Genomic DNA, 18,858 nt, shown 5'->3' on the forward strand with positions numbered 1-18,858 from the left:
CAGATCAAATCACATAGGATAATATAAATTATAAAGCATTTTAAATATTTTGTAGCCTTTTTTATTTGATACTGGGGGTTAAACCCAGGGGCATGCTTTAGCACTAAGCTACATCCACAGGCCCTTTTAGTTTTTGTTCTTGAATTTTGAGGAAGGGTGCAAACTGCTTAGGGCCTCGAGGTTGTGATCCTCCTGCCTCAGTCTCCCAAGTGGCTGGGATTACAGGAATGAACCACCATGCCCACCAAGCATTTTAAATATTTTGTTTAGGTAGAATTACAAACTGCCTGACAATTTTGTAAATGCTACTGTTGAACTAATTTTGAGATCTTAACCTGTAAATTCAGTGTACAAAATACATAGGTAATCTAGAGGGATTTGGAGATGTTTTATAAAATCAAAGTTCTCGATGTTTTTGAATTCTTTACACAATTTAGTGTTAATAACATATACATATTATGCATAATGTGAACTCGGAGTGCCTCAACCTCCAGACCTGACAGAATTTCATAATAATCTTCACATCTAATTTTCCCCTAATAGATTTAACATCCTTCATGATGGAGTAGTGAATGCACAGGAATTTTACTAATACACTGTAAAAATGAAGAGTAGTGATTTTCATCTTCCCTTTTTAGTAAATATCAATAAAGTACAATGTGGAAGAAAAATCTTATTTGTATTTTTTTAAAATGTTTTAGATTATGGTGTTTGAAGGAAAACCTTATCAAAATTTGGCTTCCGTGTTAGCTTTTCCTTGCTGTGATCAAAATACCTAAGTTCAATTTAGAAAACTTTATCTTTACTCACCTTTTCCAAGGTTCACTTCATGGTGGACAGACTCCATCACTTTGGGCCTGAGTGGAGGCAGAACACCAGGGCAGAAAGGCAAGACAAAGGAAAGCTGCTCACCTGTGGTGGCCAGGAGCAGAGTGGGAGGAACCAGGGGGAGGAGACATAATCCCAAGGCCCTCTCCAGTGACCCACCTCTTCCAGGGATGCCCCACCTGCCTAGTTACCAGTTCATTTGAGTTATTAATCCAGCAAATAGATCAATCAACTGATGAGATTACATTTCTCATAATCTAGTTGTTCCACTTCCTGCATTAACACAGGAGCTTTCAGGTGGCACCTCATATCCAAATTATAACAGCATTTTTTCCCTACACTGCAGAAGGTGGAACCCAGGGCCTGTGTATGCTAGGTAAATAACCAACTGCTGAGCTACCTCCACAGCCCCTTTTAATTAAATTTAACAAGCACTTATTGGAAACATCTCACGTTTCCTGGATGCCATATCACAATGGCCAAAAGAACAAGGAGCTTGTTGTAAGTTTGAAGGCTGAATTGACTACTTACCAGCTGTGGGATGTTAGGTGAATTACTTAAACCTCTTTGAAATTGGTCACCTCAGCTAACACAATGGGCATATATATTATCAACCAGGTAACATATTTTGCAGAATTAACTGAAATAAAGCACCTATCACTTTGCCTAAACAGTTAAAAAAGGACAAAATAAATGTTTCATTTCCAACAAGGGCAAGGCTTTGTATTTAACAGGATCACACACTGGTGGAAGGGCAGACTCGTACAATTCCACGCACAGGGGTAAGTGCTGTAAGTAGAATAATTAGCACTCCCCAGGTTCCTTAGAGCTTTCTTCATATGTAATGTTAACCTGGCATAAACTTTGTTTTTCAAAATCATATACAACTCTGCTGCTGAAGGTGAAGTTCAACATATTTTTTTTTTCAACATATTTTTTTTAAACCAAGAGCCTACATTTATCAGTGCTGGGAAAAGGATAAAACTTACGCATGAAATGATTTAAACAATTAAGTTTCTAAACCTTTGTTTTCTGTGATTAGACCACAAAAATTCCACTTAAATAGAGCACACAGACATTTTTGCACATAATACTTTAATACTTCAGTAAAATCATTTTCATTGCATTATATTATAATACATTTGGGGAGACAACCCAGCAATTGCACGATCCACTACAAAGCTTTTAACATCTAAGCAATATAGCTTTGACTAAGGTCTGAAAACTCTTGAGCTGTCTATTGAAGCTTTAAAGTTTCAAAATGTTATTTTAAAAGGCACCTTGAGGTTCTCTTAATTTTGATGATATAACTATTTTATGACCAGAATCCTTCTGGCAAGTGACTTTCACATAGATGAAAGATACTTTACATGCCTTTAGACAACCCATTTGGCAGCTCTCACTTGTACCTGAATAGTAGGGACAATTGTCTTGCACTCTGGGCTGGGGCCATAGGCAGAGCAGCCAAGGCCCTCCCACACTTGCTGACCTAATTGGATGGTTTATTAAGCAGCAGGAGATGCACCAGGGCTTCCCTGTCTTGCATGCCAATGTAGTTCACAGGCAAAGAGTGTGCAATTTAATCACAAGATTTTAAATCAAGATTTGGTGTTCTTAGATCAAAAGTTACCAAAGAAAGTCATTGTTCTTGGAACTTTAAAAACACAAAGTTGCAATTATCAAAAACAAACTAGTTAAAAGGCAAAATGCATCTTTTCAATACTGATTAGACAAGTGTCAACAGGTATTCAAAAATTTAAGCATTACTCCTGGTGACAGCCATCACAAAATCAACCACACTGGCTTCAGCTGTATCATATGGGTCCCCTATTGGAGGTTCTGTCCATCTCAGCTGGGTTTTCATGCATCAATTCTAGCACCTGCTGTCTGAAAGACCACCACTCAGCACCAAAAGAACTCCTCAGCCTCTCCATGGGAGTAGCAGATAACACTGGAGCAGTGGGCTTGGCTACTTGGTTGGAGGTGGTTTTTTTTTTTTTTTTTAAAGCATTTAACATTTAAAAACTGGGAAACAAGTCCAGAAAATGTTAAAAATTTCTCCTATCTGAAGGCACAAAGAATAAAGTTGCAGGTAGCTGATAAAAACCTGACATATAAGTATAATTTAAAATAACTCAGAAGTATAAAATTTGTGAATTATTTTTCCTCAAGGGCTCTAGCTAATGCTGAAAACACCTTCTAGTTCCACTTGGTAACTGGACTTGGAAAAGACAAATCCTGGAATTTTCTGATGCTTAAAAGGAAATTAAAGTCACCTTCATTGTCAAAAAAGTAATTACAAAGGGCATGTTGCTTGAAATTTTATAGTCACCTGAAAATTGAAATAACTTAAGGCAAGATTTCTTAAAATGTTTAGGTAGTTTCAAACCCAAAGAGGATGGCCCAAGAGATAATGTGCAGACACACAATTACCAAACAAGAACAAGAGAAGAGCAGAGCAGGATGGGAGAGGAGGGCAGGCAGAGGAAAGGCAGCCTGGACTTTCTCCTCAGCTATTGGTATGGAAGAGACACTGCAGCAAAGCCCAGAAAGGCTGTGTGATGGCTAGTGAGGCAGAGGTCTCTGCCTATTAATAGTTGCCACTGCTAGAAGGCTACAGGCATTGGCAAGCAAATGAGGTCTCAGATTTTCCTTGTCCCAGGGCAGGAATGCCTCCAGGGACCATAATGCAGGTCACACTGCACATTTTGTTTACAATGGGCACAAACACACAACAGGACTTTAAGCTTATTAAATTCAGAATATTCCTGAGAAGGTATCAGCTATGGGCCTAAGGTCCCAACATCACAATAACAAATATCAGCTAGTTCAGGGACACATTCCAGACACATGCAAAAGGCCTTCCTAGCAGTAGGTGGGTCTTTCCCCAAAACCAGGCCTGGGTCCTCTCCAGAGAGGCACACACTCCCATGCACTTACCCTCCCAGGACCCTCCCCCAACACACTCCACAACCGAGTTGGCCTGCTGGCTACGTGAGGCTACTCATTAGACAAGGTGACACGGAAATTTCATGTAGAAGGCAGGAAGGGCCACTGTCAAGAGACCTTGCAAAGGAAACGAGTTCAGAACTTGGGGGTGCGGAAGGGTAGGTGAACCTAAAAACAAGAAGTGGCCACCCAGTCAGGAAAGACCTGCAGACCAGCACCTCAGCGTTCCAGGTACCCTGACCGCTGCTCAGATGAAGTGGATCCAGCTCTCTTCACACTCCCCACGTGGCATGTGCAGAGCGTGGTTGCGACATGTGAGGCTGTAGTCACGGCTGTCGTTGTTGTCCCAGTACTCAGCACCGGCCACTCGGTAGCGAAGGGCGAAGTGCACACGCGATCCAAGCTCTAGCAGGAAGGGTGGCACCGGGAAACCGAAGGCAAAGACGTCCTCCGTGCCTTCGGAGCCCGCCGGCCCGCGCCACCGCGCCACCGCTTCGTGTGCATTGCGCCAGCTGGAGAAGGTGTAGCGCACAGCCACTTGCTTCTCGAAGGCCACGTTGCGCACGCGCACCGTACCACTGATGCCCAGATCCGAGCAGGTGACCCGCTCCAGGCACACAAGCTGACGCTGCAGACGCTCGCCGAAGTCAGCGGCCTCGACAGGCGGTGGGAAATCTGGCACCAAGCACCGCAGAGTGAACTCCAGGTCCTGGCTGCTGCAGCACAGGTCCGAGTTGATGGCTAGCCGTGACAGCACGTGCAGCGGCACTGACGGGTCATCTCCCGCATTAAACACCTTGACCTGGGCCAACTCCAGGCCCAGAGCATCTGCGAAGCGCACGCGGAGCTGCCGGCTGCAGCCTGGACGACACGCAGCGCCTGGCGCACCCGAGGCCTTCGGGCGGCGCTCTGGGGAGCTGGGCAGTGAGCGCGCTCGCCTCAGGATGATGGGCCGCAGCTGGGGGTCGCAGCCCGTGGGGGCGGGGGCCAGCGGCGCGCGGCCCGGGCTCTCCGGGGGTCTACAGGGCCTTGGCTCCGGGGCTGCGCTCCTGTCCAGGTCCGATAGGCAGCTGAGGCTCCGGGGAGCAGGCTTCCGGAACCCCAAGGCTGGCGGTAGGATGGTAGAGCCTGGGCCTCTGGACATGGCGCAGCCGTCGGTCCGGCGGTGGGAGTCAGAACCGCGGGGCAATCTTACCACTCCTAGCCGGCTTCCTCCGTGTCCCCAGTCCTGTTCCAAAGCCACTGGGTGTCCGCCGGATCTGCAACCTTGCAGGGGACCCTGAGTCCGCCACGCCCTCCCCTCAAGTCCTCTCCTTAGGTCCTCCGCTTCTCCCAAGGAGGGGGAAAAAAGCATCAAGTATTTTCCAGGGCGCCGAGTGCTTCTCTGGTGGAGCTGCTCGGGCCACCCCGAGAGGGCAGGGCGCACCTCCTCTCGCTCAGCTGGGCTTACGGGAAGGGCGCGCGGCCGAGGGCGCCTCCCACCTCCCGGTCCGTGGGTTTCTCACAGGGCTGCAACTCCAGCGGGTGCCACTTCCCGGCGCGCCTCCGCCCCGCCCCTAGTGACGCCGCCGCGGGCGGGCCCCGCCAGCCCAGCGCCTCCGAGCCCCGCGCCCGCCACGCCGCCCGCGCTTGCCGCAGCGCGCCGCAGTCCGTCCCCTGCGCGGCGCCGGAGCCAGTGGGCTGCGGCCGCGTCACGTGCCCCCACGGCCGAGGAATAGGTCTGATCAATTTCTGTCTGCGTCTGCCTAGGCTGTGCGCCTATCGATCATATTGGTGTCTGCACAAACCCAGGAGGAGGAAGGTGCACGCTGCAGGTCCTCGGATTTCGGGGTTCGTGGGGGTGGGGCGAGGGAGGGCAGAACCCAGCCTGGCCAGGAGCCGGTCCGGGGCTGATTTAGTGTCCAACCAGCCAGCTCGTTGGACTTGTGCCTGCTGCCTGTACCCGCGGCCAGACCGAGGGAGCCTCGCTGCGTAGAGAAGCGTCATGCTCACACGTCCCCACAATCCTTTGCCGCCCAATGGCCAGCGGGTTCCCTGGGGTGGGGGTGGGGACCGCTCCTGCCTGGGATCACCGCCAGAGGAAGACCCGGGATGGGGGTTAATGCCCTGTGATGAATTGTGCAGCTGTCCCATGCCTGGGGAGCATTTTTGTAGCCTGAATCTCTGACTTTTGGCTTCCTTTCTATGCAAGCCGGAACCACGGGAAGATGGGAGTTTGTTTTTGCTCGCTTAGGACCCTGCAGGCGTTCCTTTCTCCCAGGCACTTCTGGCAGGAAATAGGCAGCTCTTGGTGTGAAGCTTGTCCTGTGGAGTGAAAGGGAGAGGGTGCAAGAGCACTTTGTGGAGAGCAGTTTGGGTCAAGCAGAGAACATTGTCTACACCTCAGAGTTCAAGCCAGCTGAGTGTGGTGTGGTCAGTTAACTGCCAGAGCCCACCTGTGATTCCTGTTACCATCATATATGAACCAACTAAAAAGGCCCACATGGTCATGATAAAGAAGTACTTTAAAAAGGACAGGAACATTTCTTTATGAAATGTTCTTAACATCTGTCGTTCCCCTCTTTTCCATTTCACAGAGACAGGGGTGTTATGGGAGAGAAGTATTCAGTTTCTAATGAGCGCACCTCATTGGCCTCTCAAAAGAAGAGGAATAACCACGGCCTGGTTTGAGTGACTGAAGTTTCAGAAGGGAAGACATCGTAGGGAAGGCAGAAGAATTCAAAGGGAGTTGCCTCACTAGAATTTAGGCTCCATGGGAAGAGGAGTTGTGGGCCATTTCTAGGCACCCCTGAAATTTTTTGTTGAATGAGCGAATGAGTATACGTGGGAGCTTTGGAGTAGACTTGACTTTAGTTAGCATCACAGATTTCCTCAACAATGTGCATTATTTTCAAGGAGGTTGTGTGTGTGTGTGTGTGTGTGTGTGTGTGTGCGCGTGCGCGCGCGCACGCGAGCTCGCTCGCACGTGTTCATGCATGTGCATACACAGAAGTAGAGAAAGAATCCAGTCATGGGTTGATACTAGTGTGGTCTTGTATCTACTGTCCACTCTGTGGGGGGACTGAAAAGACTAAACTGGAAACATATGACTGTGTACCCCTCTAATCTGTCACAATTCAGAATATATGTTACAGCCTCCATGTTTCAGTGCTTTGCAAAACTAAAGAATGAACGAGAAAAAATGACTGAATACTGGCGATAGGACCATTTGCAATCAATACTTACTGTCAGTTTGCTGTTGCTTCTAGTTCCGGTGGTGGTGAATTCTTTCCAAACATAAGAGGAATAAAGAAGTCACCTCCCCAGCTGTCATCATCCTCCAACAGATTGAGCAAGAATAGTTTGAGCAGTGCAGAAAAGGTGATGTAAACTTTAAGGGACAGTCCTGTTGTTGTTTTTTTTTTTTTTTTCCCTTTTTGTGTGTTTTCATGTATGTGTGCACATATCTGTGTTCACAGTATTCATTACTGAATATCTCCTTTTTAGACAGTCCATCAAACCCTAGATGATGGTCGGCCATGTGAATTTCTCAAGAAAAGGAATAGGGTGAATGAATGTGATCAGAAAAGCAGGTAAATAGTTTTCATATAATTGCTTTATCTTGCAAAAGGCATGTTGCCTCAGTTCTCCAGATTGAATATGTGTCATTGGAAAAAATAGGTCTGAATAAGAAATACACATTCATATTTTTCACCTAGCACAAACTAGTGGACAAAATGGCGTTACTTGTTAGCTTGCACAGGGGAGGTTCTGGCAGTGTCAGCAAGTCCCTCCGTCACTTTGCTCCATTGGTTTCCTCTATATTAAAGGGCACTATCAATAGCTGTCTTCTAGGGGTGCAGGTGACAGCTGGTTGTAAACCAAGGTTTTCACTGTACTGGTTGTGGATTCTGAATGGTGGCAATCTTTCATTACTTTCTCCATCACTCATATTTGTTGAGCATGTTGAGCTGATGGCCATGATGTAACATACTCCATATTTATTAATGAAGGGTAACACATTCTTGGTGTGGTTGAAATCCCTGGCAAATGAACCTCTTGAGTTTTCCAGGAAGTATAATTATCTCCCATTTCTGCTTTCTATCTTCTGTTACAGAAAAGTACTTACTTTGGTTAAATGCTCTATTCTTGATGAATAAATTGAAGTACAGGTATTTTCAACTATGATGTGAGATTCTGCCTTGGACCATATTACCCCAGGAAGAATCCAGTGCTACACTAGTAACACACACAGTATTCTTTGTTTGTCTCTGCTTGCCATTCACAAGACAGCACTAACTCTATTTTTCATTTATATTGAATTATAATGGCACCATATAATTTTATTTCTATTATTTTAAATGCATCTTTCCCGAGTATGTTTCTTTTGTGGAAAGAAACAAATAAGCTTTTAGTTTAAAGTATAGTTTTTATATGCTGTACTTTAACATATTCGGAGTTGAATTGGCTCAGAATCACTACCAGTGATTAAACAGTGTAAAATGTGCATTTTACATTATATTTACCTTTAACCCAAAATATGTCTACAAAAGAAAGCTGTGGGTTTTATTTCTGAACATTTTTAAACTCTATTGACTATTAACAGACTAGTTGGAGAGTCCTATAGCAGGTATTCTCCAGACCAATGTTGTTTAAAGCATACACAGTTGATCTAAAATTATGAAACAAGCACTTTGAGAATTGTGACTGTTTTTCTTAAATGCTAGCATTTGGTGTCGAGCAGAATCCACACGGTACTTGGGCACAGGCAGTCCCTAATGTTTCCTGAGCAGATCACTGTGCAGAGAATTTTCTGTAAAGCTACTGTTTCTGCAAGGATCTGGAGGCTCTAGGTTTTCTGAGGCCTAGTAATAGCTGAAAAGTATAGCCAGAGGATTCTTTTGGTTTCTCTAATCATAGCTCAATTAGACTTTTTTGGCTCTACGTGGTAAGAATTGCAGTATTGTTTTTCACAGCAGTGCAAATGCTGGCCCATCTTGGAGCAAAGCCCAGCAATCAAGGAAGTCTTCAGGAAAACGGCAGAGTAAATCCCAAGGACCCCATGTTTCCTCCCAGCTGAGAAGCAGCCTCCTGGGGGCCTCCGCTGGAGGTGAGCCCCAGGCCAGCACCCTGGGCTCTAGGTACAGAGAGGCCTCGGAGAGTACGCTGTTTCTTCACTTCCAGTCCATGAAAATTATGAAGGAAGACGTGGAGGAGGACAGTGCAAGTGACCTGTCAGATTCAGAAAGAATTCCCATTCCTCCTTCTCCGCTCTCCCCTCCAGATCTCAAGCTTCGAGCTGAAGAAATCGATCCCATTGACTTTGACCTTCCCCCAGGTCAGGGCCACACCAAGCCGGAGTACCACTATCCTGATTTCCTTCCGTCCCCTTTCAACTCCTGGGACCTGCGGGATATGGCCCTGCTTCTGAATGCAGAGTGCAGAACCACGGAGGTGCCCCGGGCTGGGGGACTCCTCGGGAAGTACATCGACAGACTCGTCCAGCTCGAGTGGCTGCAGGACCAGACTGTGCAGTGTGAAAAGGCCAAGGCGGCCAAGGCAAGGCCTCCTGCTGCCCCTAGGACCTTGGGGGCACTGAAGAGCCCCGGGAGAAGTAAGCTAATTGCTACTGCCCTGTCCAGGCCACTACCGTACCTGGAAGGGGCTTCAAAGTCAGGCCCTTCACAAAAGAAAGGTTGGCACCATGGAGAAGTTCACCCTTCCTGTTACACCTTTGAGACTTCCCCCAGGTCCCCGGATGTGCCGAGTAGCACTAGGTGGTGTTCCCAGAAGCAAACCCCTGAGACAAGGACGGAGGAAAAGAAAAAGAGAGCAAATAAGAGTAGCAAGCTGCAGGGCTGGGATTTGCCTTACAGTGACAGCAGCCCCAAGATGGAAACCAGTGGTAACATCCGGATTCCCAGACAGACAGCCATGATTCTGGACTCTGCAGACCCCTGCAAGAGCTCCAGAACACCAGCACATGCATACCTGAAGAAAAAGGGAAATACAAATAACTGTGGCCATGCCACTGTGCCCAGTGAGAAGAAACTCAAAGCAAATGGAGTAAAACAAAAGACGTGCAAATTAAAATAATGATGATCTGCAAAGACTATCGACCTCAATACTGGAGCTCTTCCAAAATTACACTTTATGACTGACGGACAGCATTTTATGACTGACAGCTGAGTGGTTGATTGGCTCTTTAGTCCACCCCACCCCCAGTAGTGTTATTTTCGGTAGTCTGTGTCTTACAGTGAGACTTTCTTTGCATTGACAGTCTTAGGCATTGAGAACCCTTTAGGTAAAAATTAACCAAAGTATGTGCCGTATAAAGGGATCACATGGCAGTACTTGGGAAGAATCAAGGAAACTTCTGGGTGGGACTGATAGGTTGGTGCCCCATTTCCTCTTGCATGTAAGCGTGTAAAACAGGGCAGACTGTTTGAAATGATGTGAAGTCCTAGCATTTGGAACAAGACACTCTCCTGCTTTTGCGGAAGCTCTTCAAGCAGAATTTGTATTCATTTTATTCCCAGAGAAGCCTCATTCCTTCTGGGTCAGGGAGTACACAGGTTTCTATTTTGAGCAGTCATTTGTCACTGAATTGCTCGCTCACTAGAGACAAAGGCATCTGGAACTTCAGTACTTCTCTCTGACATGGGATTTTTTTTTTTTTTTAAAGGAATCATTGAATTTAGAGGCCGTGGTGAAGTCCCATTTCTGAGTTTTCTAAACAGATTAAAAATAATTTGCAGCTTTTCCAGTTGGAAAGCCTGGGGGTTGAAGCTTGATTTTATTGTTTGGTGTGGCGTCCAAGGGTCTCTGCTGTGGGAGGCTTCCCTGAAGGGGGTCCCCAGGAACAGCCCCTCTTAGAAGTTGGGAACGAAGGGCCTGCAATAGCTGAAAATTCATGGGACGTGCTGCGTAGCAGTTACTAAATTACTGACTTGGGACCTAGATTCTGTTGTCCTTAGTCAAAAATAATGATCTGTTTCAGTTTGTAAGAGCAAGGTTCTACCATCTAGCCTGGGCGTGGGGGCGGGGAGGCCCCAGGAAGTGCTGGAGGGAGGAGTGTAGACAAGTCGCTGGATGTGTTCTCACCATCCAGATCTAGACTTGGTTTCCTGGCTCTTCTACAAGTATCTTCCTTCTCTGGAGTTAAGTGACATCTTGTTCCTATGGTTGTGCTGGGAACTTTCCGTTGATGTTTGTATCTTCAAGACCTTTGGTTGACAGATTCTTGATAGTGTGTTTTAATGACTGGACAGTGGTTGATTTTATCCGTTCAGACAATAACTGTGTTTGGTTTTTTGTTGTTGTTTTGTTTTTACATCTGTGTTTCTGTCTTTTCACCTTTGGGGCAAATGAAAAACTTGGCATGTCATATTTGAACATATAGTGGTTTATGAACTCTTATTGCAAATAGCACAGAGACAAGACACAATGTGCAGAGGTTAAATAATAAGATATCTTTTAAAAACGTGACTTTAATCATACGAAACAACAGAGGAGAATTTTATAATAGCCTTTTTTTCCTGACTTTACGTGCAAGTTTTTGCAGATTCTTCACCTCGTGCACCACCCCACTGGAAAAAGCATGCTGTATGCTACGGTCTTCTGCCTGTTTATGCAACCAAAAGATGTACACGTAGTAGGCATTGCTCCCGTAGTCCTCAAATATGCGCTTAACCTTTGTCCTCAGTAGATGCATTGCATTGGAAAAGCAGCCCTTATTCTCCTTTCTGTGGTTCCTGAGTGGTGTCCCTTATGCCCTGGCCTGCCCTGCTCCCCGTGAGCCCTGATCAGTCCACTGCGTGTGGTTGGCACCCCTTGTCATTCTTTCTCTGCAAGATTTTTATTCAGCTCTTTATATAAAGTTTCAGGACCAATTAATATATGTAATATAATATCACACACATGTGTATTTCTTATACGCACTGAGCGTTCGTGCTAAGCCCCTGCCTTTCCTGAGGTGTGCTCTCCTGGGTATTCTCAGAGACCTAGAGTGGGTGAGGTGAAGCTGTTTCCTTTCCTGCCTCCCCTGTGTCTGAGCTGAGGATCGTGTTGATTGAGGATAAAGCAATGCCTCCTGCATTCTTTCCCAGCTCTTTTAACTGGGAGATAGTTAGTTGCTTCCTCTGGAGAATAGTCATATATTCAGACAGTTTTGAAAGCCAAAAAACTGTCTTTCCTTGTTTACTTTTTTTTTTTTTTTTTGCCTCAAGTTGGTTATTTTAACCAGTATTATTGGATCAGATCAGAGCTCCTAATGAAGAGTATTAAGATTTTTTCTTAAAGTCAGGTCTATTACAGTACTCACATAAGCACAATTTTAGTTTGATGAACTCTGATACACATATCCAACCCATCTCAATGCACTGACTGCTGCAGAAGAGAATCTTGGCACTTCCATGCCGATGGTGTTGGAAAGCTCAACTGTGAACTCACTCGGTTCATCGAATCCTGAATCTGGTGACAGAAGTCCTTGCGTTTTCAAGAAGTGCCTCTCATTTCCGAGGAGTTGTTTACATACACCTTGCATTTAGACCAACTAAAATGATCTGAGGTCAAAACAATCCAAAAGAGTGTGTGAAAAAATATTTCCAGCTTCCACTCAGTGGAAAAAATTGTAGAAAAGTACAAAAATGGGCCACAAAACCCCATCAGATTGTTTAGAGTTGGACTATTTTCCAAATCTTTGAATGCCTAAAGGGGCTGAAGGTTTGTCAGCAACTTGAAGCGAGTAGAATTGGTGGCCTGACAAATGTCGGGGAGATGCTGTCATTGGTCTGAAGATAGCTGCTAGCTACAAGGAGGAGGTACATGGCAATTCTTCAGCCATCTAGGCCACATCCCAGAGAGACCAGAATCGCTGCGTTACGTGTAGAAATGCTGTCTGTTTCCACTCTCCTTCTTTGCTCATTTACTCAAGTAGTTACATAAAAGTATGAAGCTCTTGGTGGTCCAGCATTTGAAGGTAACAGAGGCAGTATTTATTACTTATTTATGTACATGTTCAGGACACTATTTTAAATGGCCTGGAAATATTCAGCATGTTTCATTGGTATCATAATGATTGTATGTTTGGTTTTGTACAGAACCAAATTCATGTAAGTTTTTGTGAACTCATATTTTTTTCCTTCCTTGAGATCAATTAAACAGCAGAAAAATATTATCTGGGCTTTTGGGGTGTGGTTTTGTCTAGCTCTATATCCTGTTTGGTTTCTAAGTTTGTCTTTATTTTCTCCTTGGTGATTTCCAAGAAGTGCTTAGCTGGACTTCCATTCGATCCTATCCCCATACCGAGCGGTGACCTGACTAGCTTCCCGCTGCTAGGTCCGTGGGAGGAGCACCTCTCAAGTGGCGAGACCTGGGTATCCTTATCACCCAAAGATGTCGAGGAGTATGGGAGAAGGGTGCAGATTTAGTGAGTGTGAAATCAAAGTGGCCTGTGGTGGGATGAATCCCACCATAACCCTCCTTGGCACAGACAACAGCAGATGGTTTGGGGCTGTTGCTGTTTTACCATCGTCCACGAGGGGGAGACTAAAGCTTTTTGGATGATCATGGATTTGTCCTGTCTGTGCCTGCTGGTCAAGTAAGGAGGTTTGTCCGGGAATCAGAGAGAGAAGGAGTGACTGCAGTCACAGACCAGGTGCTTTACTTAGCTCTGCTCTGCCTTCAGAAGAGAAACTGGTTTATTCTGTGTAGTTAAGTGCTGTGGAGGGTTCTCTTTCATTCCCTGAACAGTCCCAGATCCTAAAAAACACCATATCTAGGGTAAAATCATGCTCAGCAAAGTCACAAAAATCACTAATTCATAAAAATATTCATAGAGACCCCTGTTTCATAAAACCTAATTTAAATATTCCTATACTCCGCAATATAATATTTAAGGAATTAATTGTCATAACACTGTAAAATACATAAGGAATTTAAAAATGGGATTCTTATGAATATGATTACAATTGTTCTAGATTGAGTGGTTTTTTAGAGCAGTGGAGCTCAGGAAGGGTGAACACCTCAAACTCGAGGGGAGGGGCTCAGAAGCACTGGACAGCAAGCAGTCAGTTCAGCCTTGCAGAATCTGCGACTCCCTCTCAACATGCCCAGGGGCTCTTAGAATGCAGAGGGGCTGGGGACTGGGGACATATCTCAGTGGCAGAGCACTTGCCTAGTGTGCAAGGCCCTGGGTTCAATCCTCAACCCTGGGGCCAGGGGACACTGAAATCCAGATGGACTGGGTTTTGGGGAGGGGCTCACAGACCCTCTCCGACCCTCTCCTGCTGCCTTTCCCTGCTCTCCCTTCTCCTCTAAGAAACAACTAGAACCCCTCGCCCCCAACCCAGCCATAAACCTGGGAATATTCCCCTACCTTTCTGTGCGAGAGCTGGCATTAGAATGTGTCCTCATTCAGTGTGTGTCCTTGTCCCACACCTGGGAGGGGAAAGACTGGTCGGTAACAGAGCCTGCTGGGTGCCCGCAGTCTCCCCAGGTACCCATGTGGTCCCATCACGGTCCACACTCTGTCCGTGCTGCATCACGCCTCAGCTCAAACAAACACACTTTCCTGGACCATCCGATCTTCAATGCTGAAGCCTCCAGAACATCCATCAAGTGAACTTTTTATGCTTTTCTCTTTTTAACCTGTCTTTTTCCAGGAATGTCGGCTTTGCCCTTGGGATGAGTAGGGAGAGTCGCCACCTCTCCGTCCGGTGGGAGACAGCTCATGATGCTCATTAACTTGCACTGATCTAGAGCACAGTTTCGAGCCCGTGAGCCCCTCCCCCAAACCCAGTCCATCTGGATTTTCAGTGTCCCCCCACTCCAGGGTTGAGATTGAACCCAGGGCCCTGCATGCCAGGCAAGTGCTCTGCCACGGAGATATGTCCCCAACCTCCAAGTCCCTCTGCATTCTAAGGAGCCCCTGGGCATGCTGAAAAGAGGGTCACAGACCTCTGCCAGGCTGAACTGACTGCTTGCTGTCCATTGCTTTAAAGTGGCACCCACCCACGGCCTGGCACACTGGGGCTGCTAAGGAAATCGTCAGCTGACCTGGGTGATTTCCTCCAGGGCCTCAGGTGCTGGCTGGCTGTTGGCTGTACCACAGATCCCCAGTGTGAGAAACCCTGCAGGTGGTAGCTCGGAGTTGAGCTTTCTTGGGACACCACCTGGTGCCTGCACTCACTGTCCCACTCTCTTAAAGTCCTGCCTGGAGGAGTGTCACTCTGCCTCTGTCCCTTTCAGGGCTTCACCATTTGGCAGGTGTAGAAGGCCTCCCTGCCTGTCCCAGGGCTGTTCTCGGCTCTCCTCCAGAGAGGCCTGCCTTGACCCAGCAAACGAAAGAAGATAAGGCTCAGTTTTGGGGGCGTTTTCAATTTTCTAAATACTGGAAAGAAATGCTTTTTATGTATAGCATGCCAAGTTTCATGGAAGATGTTCTGATCTTTAAAGGAAATGCATCTTTGGGTCGTCCGAGAGCTGCTATGAGTTCAGCTACACTCCCTTTTGGACCTCTCCCCACCGCCCTCTCCCTGTGTGCGGCCTTCTTCCCTAAAGAGGCATAAAAATGTTTGTAGGTCAATGACTGAGGAGAGCCTGGTAGCTCGTTACCAGTGTCATCCCTTTGGAAAGATGTGTGCGAGAAAGACCTGGGCCTGCTGTCTCTGGCAGGCGTGACTGCAATGCAAAATGTTCAAACGTACAGAAAGAAGAGTTGAAGGGGCCCAGTGAACACCCACAGGCCCTGTGGATCTCCGACAGCTCCCGTCAGTGTCCACCTGCCTCACCCGTCCCTCTTTGCACCAGTCCATCCCTCTGCAGCCTCTTCCAGGCGCCTGCCTCCCTCAGGTGAGTCTGCTGCTCTCCGTCACCCTGCAGCACCTCCACCAGGTAGCTGATAGCTGTCATGTGCATGTATGATAGCTGGGACTTGCAGGGCTACTTGGCCACTTCTTATGAAAAGAAGAGACCCTTCTCCAGACTGTTCTGAGGAGTTCATCTTCAGATGTACTGGGTGGACATCAGGGAAGTCTTAACTCAGGAGGTTTGAGCAGAAACCATTCCACTCAGGATCTGCCTTGCTGTCTGTCCTCCCTGGATTCCCTCTCGGGACCTTTCCTTCCAGCCTCTTCAGTTTAAAATTCCAAGGTCAACCTTGATGGAAACCAACCTACACACTCTGTCTGGGGCAGGTGGTGGCTAGCTTGCCATCTGCTCCCCCTCCCACAGAGCTGAGGGAGCAGGGCAGGGCCAGGGTTCCCCTGGGGTCCTCTGCTCCCTATCTCCGCTGCACTGGGGGCCTCCAAGGCTGGGACAGAAAGGAGCGACCAGGCCTGAGGCTGTGCTCCTCTGTCCTCCCCAGCTGTTGGTGCTGCTTGCCCACATGCAGAGGTACCCAAGTGCCAAATGCCAGCTGCTCTGTGTGGGGCCCTGTCCTTCACCATCCCAGCCAGCAGGAACACAGGGGAGTCAGGAAGGGGGTGCATGACCAGCTCTTAAGTGTTTACTCGGTCCATTCAAGACACACTGAATGGCCATGATGTGTGGCACATCCCTGTCCTCTCCATCCTGCAGTCCACTTGAGTTCCTTTCCTCCCAGCTGGCCCTGGGGCCTGACCGGTCAGAACAGCGTCTCAGCAGAAGTTCATGTTGGGCTGAGCTCTAGACATCACACTTATTCTTTTCTTTTGGGGGCTGCTGGGGATTGAACCCAGAGGCCTGTGCATGCGAGGCAAGCTCTCTACCAACTGAGCTCTATGCCCAGTCCGTCATCTTTATTCTTTACCAGTGATTTTCCTGATGCTCCCATCTGGCTTCCTGAGGAAAGAAGCCCACCCAACTCCGGGGGCCAGGCAGTGAGCTGTTTCTGTGAAAGGGGCTGCAGAGGACAGCGCCACCCCTCCTCCATGCCTGACATCAGCAGGAGGACGTGGGGAGAGGGGAGGCTGGGCTGAGGTGCAGGCGGAGGTGGCAGAATTACCACTGCATGCATTTGGGCTTCCGGAGTGGTCTGGCCCCAGTTATCCGTGGCTTTCTTAGCATGAAGTAAATTTAATGCTCCTTTATTCTCAGCTAAGGTCCTGGTCACGGTAGGAACTTTCCTGTGACATGATTTTTCCTGAAAACACCGTGAATGCCCGAGTTCAAGTCCTCTTGATCAACAACCCTGAAAAGAAACCTCAGTGAGCCTGACAATCGCAGAGCTGTTTCCGACGCGGACACCTCCAGGCAGGTTCACCACGTCTTGGAAGCGTCCTGAGGCATTCACCATAGAGAATTCAGAGAACGGGACGGGGAGCACACTGTGGCACCCAGGCTAGGCGACTTACTGTGGCTCTGGCCTTGTGGGCTTCAACACACACTCATTCGTCAGCTTGCAGGGAGCTGCCACCATGTGGCTGTGAGGTATTACTGTACTTCTGAGGACACAGGAGCACTGGCTGTTGTCCCTAAAGTCCCAGAGGCTTAGGACAGAAACCTCCTAGTTCAGACTTGCGGCAGGTGCAGCCTGAGGTTGCCAGCTGAGTTCGAGGACCCCCAGCCTAAGAGGGAAGACATGCCTGAAGGGCAATCGGCATCCTGCCTTATTATTATTTGAGGTTGAAAATTTAGTTACTACTAAAATGTTAAAATGCCACTTTCTTTCAAATTGGAGCACATGTAAAAGCAGAACCCTTCCCTAGCTCCTCAGACAGCCCTGTGTAGCCTAATGGGTTACCTCTGGTGCTCTACATCTCAACCCAGCATTATTCTGCCACAGGAGGGCCCCACCTGCACTTCTCCCAACGAACCTTCAGAGACTTAGCTCACCTGACCCATGAATTCTAATTAGGGACTAACTTAAGTGTGCACCTGGCTGCCATCACAGAACCATGCACAAGTGCAAGGTGGTCCATTCCATCATTATTCTGCTTCTCTTTATGCACAAGAAACGTCTAGAGGCTGTCACATCACAGTTATGACTTTTCACTAATAAGCCATCCATCTGGGCCAGCAACGTGATAACCTATTCAATTACAGCCCTGGGCCGCAGATCATGGAGCTCAATGCACGGTCAAGGATCCGCCTCGATTCCATCTGCTAAAAACAAGATGTGATGACAAGCTGAGGAGTTAAGGTGACCATTGTTCATATCTCAGATTTGGTTCACAAAGTGCCCGTTGCAACCTTGAGTGTTGGTAGAGTAGAACCTCAACTTCGCCCTTTTCCCAGAATCTTAACAGAGAGACCTCCAGATTGCTGAGGGCGGAGGCACACACCTATAACCCCAGTGGCACAGGAGGTGCAGGAAGGAGGGTCAAGAGATCACAGCCAGCCTCAGAAACTCAGTGAAGCACTGTCTCAAAGCTGAACGAGGGCTGGGGATGTGGCTAGTGGTTAAGAGCCCCTGAGTTCAATCCTTGGTACAAAACTAGAAACAAAACAAACCCTCCTGGTTGCCACAGATTTTCTATTGAGAGGAGGCTCTTTCCCATATCTCCTCCTACTTTAATTCCAAGGTCAGTTAATTCCAAGCTCAAAAAGGCAGATTAATCTTCTCTCAAGAGAGATTTTGGTAAAAATAATCTAAACCCCAGAGCCCAGACATGTTTGGGATGAAGACTTTTAGTTTAAAAGTCCTTTGGAAAGTAAAAGGCTTTTCCTTTCATTTCTTTCTTCCCCACCTACCCTCCAATCCCCTGCCACCTCTTTAGCTAATTTCCTGGAGTTCTTTTGCAGTGTTTGATTATTATAGTAGATAGCCTGCTAGAGAAAGAGCAGTGAGCATTCCATCTGGGGACTCAAAACCAACCAAGAAACGAAGGAAGGAATGAACAAAGCCAGACCTCCCCAGTGCTCTGGCCACTTCCCCTGGCCTTCTGGGGGTTTCCCACCACTCCCTTCCCAGGGCCGCTCCTGGCCGCAGAGGAGGTTAAAGCTCACTCACCAGCTGCTCACACTGGCAAAGGAAGAAGGGCTGAGAGGAAGGGAGGGGCTGCAGTGACAGTGCCTGGGCCCAAGTGTCCAGAGAGCCACTGGAGGAGATGGCCCTGGCTGGGAAGGAGGTGCCAGCTTCTGAGCCAAGCCACACCTTGGAGGACTGAGCATTGCCTGTGG

General features: G+C 47.5%; 2 protein-coding genes across 2 annotated transcripts; one reads left to right on the forward strand and one right to left on the reverse strand.

The window, feature by feature from the left end:
* Positions 1–1,906: 1,906 nt before the first annotated feature.
* Positions 1,907–5,764, reverse strand: Ppp1r3d (protein phosphatase 1 regulatory subunit 3D). The gene has a single exon (XM_005325297.5). The coding sequence runs from the start codon at positions 5,129–5,131 to the stop codon at positions 4,025–4,027; it is 1,107 nt and encodes a 368-aa protein (XP_005325354.1). The 5' UTR covers positions 5,132–5,764; the 3' UTR covers positions 1,907–4,024.
* On the forward strand, positions 5,505–12,934 carry Fam217b (family with sequence similarity 217 member B; the record flags this gene model as incomplete). Its single annotated transcript, XM_078049088.1, has 4 exons — positions 5,505–5,578; positions 7,026–7,137; positions 7,264–7,349; positions 8,733–12,934. Coding segments are annotated over 4 exons (1,392 nt in total), but the record flags the coding sequence as incomplete, so codon positions are not given.
* Positions 12,935–18,858: the final 5,924 nt, after the last annotated feature.

This window comes from Ictidomys tridecemlineatus, chromosome 5 (genome assembly GCF_052094955.1).
Source record: "Ictidomys tridecemlineatus isolate mIctTri1 chromosome 5, mIctTri1.hap1, whole genome shotgun sequence".
NCBI classification, from domain to species: Eukaryota; Metazoa; Chordata; class Mammalia; order Rodentia; family Sciuridae; genus Ictidomys; species Ictidomys tridecemlineatus.

Bases quoted from the DNA above. Each gene is read 5' to 3' on its own strand.
- Ppp1r3d (XM_005325297.5), bottom strand. From the start codon at position 5,131: ATGCTTTTTTCCCCCTCCTTGGGAGAAGCGGAGGACCTAAGGAGAGGA.